At 42.7% G+C, this 5,410-nt stretch overlaps 1 protein-coding gene across 7 annotated transcripts in view; it reads left to right on the top strand.

Annotated features, from left to right (window-relative positions):
- LOC109377894 (zinc finger protein 82 homolog) overlaps positions 1 to 5,410 on the top strand; it is a 65,083-nt gene that overhangs the window by 33,731 nt on the left and 25,942 nt on the right. For 2 of the 7 annotated variants that reach the window (XM_019634370.1, XM_019634368.1), the window contains exon 1: positions 1,207 to 1,295. The exons of 2 other annotated variants lie outside the window; for them this stretch is intronic. Coding sequence is in view for 2 of the 5 variants with exons in the window: in XM_019634366.1 (XP_019489911.1) it covers positions 539 to 713 (175 nt within the window). In the remaining 3 variants the exon portion in view is untranslated. 3 more of the 7 variants (XM_019634366.1, XM_019634367.1, XM_019634369.1) reach the window with 3 other exon arrangements.

Below are 5,410 nucleotides of genomic sequence, written 5' to 3'. Positions count from 1 at the left end.
TATGTTGATTCTAGGCTAATGCAAATAAATAAATACATTAATATAACTAAGAACCAGGATTTCTAGAGAAAATATTTTTAAAGGGGCAGAAATATAAAAGGTAAGAATAAAACCCAGTAATGTCAGCAGGAACTCATGATTTGAGTCTTAAACAAGTTTCTTCCCCTCCTTTAACAAAAAGAGTGCCTGATCTATTGTAGAAACCCAAGATATTTCACTCCCTTAATCCTGGGTTGTCTGCTCTAGCCATACTGCTTCTCTTTTATGTAAAGATTTTTTTCTTAGTCTAGGGCTTCTTAAATCTTCCCAACAAAATTCCCTCAATGATAAGAAAGAGGGAAAGCACACTCATGGGAATCTGGGCAGATGCAAATCAACTACTCCACGACAGGAATTCCCTTTGAAAACTTATTTTAGAATAATGCTTATTTACATTTTCCACAATAAACCTGTGACTAAATGTAAAACAAATACATAATTATCCAGAAACATCCGTTTTTTTCACCAAATTCTTCAATAAAGTTTATGCTTCTTGAAGATGCAACATTCCTTTTTCTATTTCAGAGTTGAGAGCGAGGTCCTTGGTCGTATCAATCATCCGGGTAGCCACCTCGTCAGCCCCGCAGGAACACACCAGAAGGGCACATACTCGCTACACAATCAGGTGCGCTGTTTCTCAGACACACTGAGTGACTCGCATCCGTGGTCTGCAGGTAAGGCCCAAGGAAAACAAATCTCTCAAAACCGCGCCACATAAATGTTCAGAGTCACAGAAACACAACCTGATGCACTCACAGTCAATCCCATGCACTCACAGGCCCCCACAACATTCTCAGCCCTACATAGCTCGACACAGAATTCCAGTCATAAAATCTTCCCAAACCACATTATGGTCCCCGCAGTCGCTACTTCTAAAACACAAACCAGCCACATCCAGTGACAAAATCGCAACCAGAACCACTTCAAAGACCGACACAAAGCGCCGTCCCGGGTCACGGAACTACCAGCTGGCGCCACAGAGCCACATCTACGCACATCATCCTTTATTGCGCTTGCGGCTACTTTCTCAGGACAAAGAGTGGGGAAGCCCGCCCTAGGTGGGGCGCTACTGGATCTCTGGCTCACTCAACTAGCGGGCTGGACTGATGCTCCACCCGCTGGGGCTGGCCGCGCTTGCGCACTTAATGCGTGCAGTCGGAGCTCCCAACAACCCTTGCGCGCGGCCCATCAGCTCCCCGGGGCTGTTGCGCCCCGGCTTCCACTAGGCATCGCGGTGAAACGCTTGGGCGCCCCAGGTGAGCAGTCCTGGCACGAGCGTTGGTTTCGGCCATCTGTAGGAAAGGCGTTGCAGCCCAAGGATGAGAAGGGGAAAGGCGCTGCACCACCGCGGAGCGTTGGGAGCTCCGCACCTCAGACCGGAGCATGCGTGAGAATCGCGGTGGTGTAACTGTGTGTGTGTGTGTAGGCGTGACGGGGCCGGGGTGTGGCATCGGGACTAGTGGGCGATGGTGTTTGTGTGAATGAATTGGGTGCATGAATCGTGGTGGAGGTGGCCTGTGTGGCTACCACCCTAGCGTCAGCAGCTGAATCTTCTGCCCTCTAGCCTCACGGGCCCAGCCTCAGAGAAATTGCTCCCCCACCCAGGCAGCTACTGAACGCCAGTGAAAAGACTCCCAGAAAAAAGNCTAATGATTTGATCAATCATGCCTATATAATGAAACCTCCATAAAACCCCCAAAGGACAAGGGTCTGAGAGCTTCTGGGTTGGTGAACATGTGGAGATTCAGAGTGGCATACTTGGAGAGGACAAAGAAGTCCTCTCCCCATGCCTTTCCCTATGCATCTCTTACATCTGGCTGTTCCTGAGTTATATCCTTTTATAATGAACCAGTAATACATTAAGTAACACGTGTTAAATAACCAAAATTCAACTAAGTAAATTTGAAGATTAGTTAGCTTTATTCAACAATTCATGAATCAGGCAGCATCCAATCTAGCAAATAGAAAGGAGCTCTGAGAAGCTGTACAAAATGGGAGGTTTTTAAAGCAGAGAGGGATAGAACAGGGAAGTCATAAATGAAAAGAGTTATTTCAGGTAAGGTCACCTCCCTTTTGGGGAAAAAAGAGACTATTGAGGTAGATTACCTTACTGGTGCTGACCAGAAAATTCCAGACTGACTGGTTAAGATTACATTTCCTACGGAAGGTTTAAACTGCTATTAAACAAAATTATTTTAACTTTCACAGCTGAAAGTCTTTTTAAAAGAAAGGGCTTATTTGGCTGTTGCTAGCAAATAAAGAAGACTGGTCTTGAGGCATAGAGTCTAAACCACCAGCAGCATGACAAGGTGGAAAAGACAAACGTCCATCCTCCCAGAGTTTTGCCATTGTTTTTACACCAAGTAGGGGCAGGAAGATGTTAGCCATTCTGAAAAAATTTACAATAGCTATTGACAAAGGGGATGGGAGGAGGCTAAAAGGGGCAAGTTCTAGGATACGTGCAGCAGAGTCCACTAAACTGGCGTTCTGGGGTTTGATGGCACCTGGCTATTCTCTCTTTAGATAATCTCAGAAATAGCCACCTGTTAGTTAATTTAAAAAAAATTGTTTTAGCTGAGCCATCCTGCCACCTGTTGGCAGCTCAGCTTGGTGCAGGAATCGAACTGCTGTTGCTCAGAGCTTGCACTCTTGAGTGAGCTCTTAACCAACTGAGCCACTCGGCCGGCCCCTGTTAGTTAATTTTAAAATTCCAACATACACTAAGAAATGTGAGCAGTCTTTTGTCAGAGCTGACCCACAACTATTAACAGGCTAACTGATCTCTTTCTCTCACCCTCTCGCTGCTGTAATTTTAATTTAGAACATCTCAGATTTTTTTTTTCTTGTCATTCCATTTAGGTGAGATATTCAGCCTTGGTTTGGTGATGCAGGCTTAGCGCAAGTGACTTCATTTGAGATCTGTTGTTTGTTTCTTTTGTTTGTTTGTTTCAGGAATACAAAACAATATAATAGATATTTACACCCTTCACAAAGTGATAACCTCTCTTCCCCTATGTACTACCCCTCTGACATCATATATAGCTGTTACAATTCCATTGACTATTCCCTGTACTATATATTCCACTGTGACTATATATATATTAAATTATAGTTGACATTCATTATTATTCAGCTCCAGGTGTACACTACAGTGGTCAGGCATCTACACCATCCATGAAGTGGTCTCCTTAATAAGCCAAGTGTCCATCCGTCTCCCTAATAAGACCAGTGTCCATCTTTACAGCATCATTGATTATATTCCCCAACCTGTCTTTCATATCCCCGTGGCAATCTTGTGGTTACCAGTTTGTGCTTTCTAATCCCCTCACCTTCTCCCTCATCCCAACCCCCCTCCCATCTAGCAGCCCTCAGTTTTTTTTCTATATCTCTGAGACTGTATCTGATTAGTTTGCTCATTTATTCTATTCTTTAGATTCCACATATCAGTGAGATCACATGGTATTTGTCTTACTCTGACTTATTTCACTTAGCATAATGTGTTGTTTCTTTTTAACAAATGTTTCTGTGACTTCTGTGAGCTGCTGTAGCAAATTAATCAAACTCAAGGAGGGAGTTGTTGGAACCTCCAATCTATAGCTGGTTGGTCAGAAGCACAGGTAATAACCTGGACTGGCAACTGGCATCTGAAGTGTGTGTGTTTGGAGGGTCAGGGGGGTGCGTCTTGTAGGACTGAGCCCTTAACCTGTGGGATTTGACACTGTCTCCAGGTAGACAGTGTTAAAATTGGGTTGAATTTTAGGACACCCAGCTTATGTCAGAGAATTGCCTGCCGGTGTGGGGACTCCCCACCCCTAAACACACACACTTTGGAATTGGGTACAGAACCCTTTAGTAAGCATATGAGGTTTGGTCCAAGCAATTTACACCTAAGGAATGACCAATGCAGCAGCACCCTCCCTTTCTGGACAGGGACCCAGCAACCACATAGGCTTAAACCAGCACTCCCATAATAATGCACTTGAGGCTGGCTGTACATAAGCTACCAGCATTGCTTCTGTAATTAGAACTCATATGCCCAGGGATTGCCAGTTTGGAAAAGCTATTCCCTGGGCACCCTGTTTCCACCAGTGTGAATGATACTGGTTGGTGAGTGTCAAGGCTGTGTAAAGAAACAGAAGAGCTGGTCGATCATTAGCAGGCAAGTTACACATGAAGCACAGGAAAAAAGCCAATAGAGACCGACTTCAAAGAAAACTCAGTATTGCCTGATAAACTGTATTATACTATTGCACCAATGGCTAGCCTTCATGCCATGAAGATATATCCATTCTAACAATGACACTCTTACCTAATTGCAGGTGATAGGGTTAGTCATGAGAGGAGACAATAGAAATGATCTTGACTTAAAGGGAAACCCCATACTGTACAAAATCCTCATAAAAAACATATCATAAGTGCATTTGAAGTAGTGTTCACAAGCGATGTAAAATCAAACCTTTTCTCTTGTTTATGGATTTTTATTTACTTAATGGGTTACAATCAATTACAGAAATTACCGATGGCTCAGGGAAATGAATTATTTCAAGTAGTTTTTAAACACTCTTAACTGTATAATTAAGAGGGATATACTCTAAAGCAGGGGCTGGCAAACTTTTTCTGTAAAGGGCCAGACAGTAAATACAGTCAACCCTCATTATCTGTGGATATCCATATTTATAAACTTACTTGCTTGCTAAAATTTGTAATCCCACAGTCAATACTTGCAGTACTTTTGCAGTCATTCGTGGACCTGTAAAGAGTGATGAAAATGAGTCCCCTGACACACATGTTCTTAGCTGAACTCAAGGCAACCCTCTGCCTTCTTGGTTCAGCTCTTATGCTGTAAACAAGTATCTTTTTCACAGTCCATTTAGTACCACATATTCTCATTTTTGTGCTTCTTATTGGTGGTTTTGCTATTTTAAGTGTCCCCACAAGCATAGTGCTAAAGTGACGTCTAGTGTTCCTAGTGATGTCCTAGAGAAAGTATGTGATTAGATAAGCTTCATTCAGGCATATGTTATAGTGCTGTTGGTCATGAGTTCAATGTTAAAGAAATCAACAATATATAAAAAGTACCTTTAAATACAAACACATAAAACAAGGTTACATATTGACTGGTTGATGAAAATGTTGTGACCAGATGCTTGTAGGAAACTAACCCTGTATTTCCCCTTAAAGGCAATGGTTCACGAATTCAGTGATTGCTACAACTTTATAAAATATATCTACTGTGAATAATGAGAATCAACTGTATTTTTAGGTTCCCCAGGCCATTCAGTCTACTTGTAACTACTCAATTCTGTCCTTGTAACTCAAATGCAGCCATAGACAATACATACATGAGCATGGTTATGTTTCAATAAAACTT

The sequence above is a fragment of the Hipposideros armiger genome, unplaced genomic scaffold (genome assembly GCF_001890085.2).
Source record: "Hipposideros armiger isolate ML-2016 unplaced genomic scaffold, ASM189008v1 scaffold_1611, whole genome shotgun sequence".
In the NCBI taxonomy this organism is placed as follows: Eukaryota; Metazoa; Chordata; class Mammalia; order Chiroptera; family Hipposideridae; genus Hipposideros; species Hipposideros armiger.
This window is presented reverse-complemented; position numbering and strand designations above follow the sequence as displayed.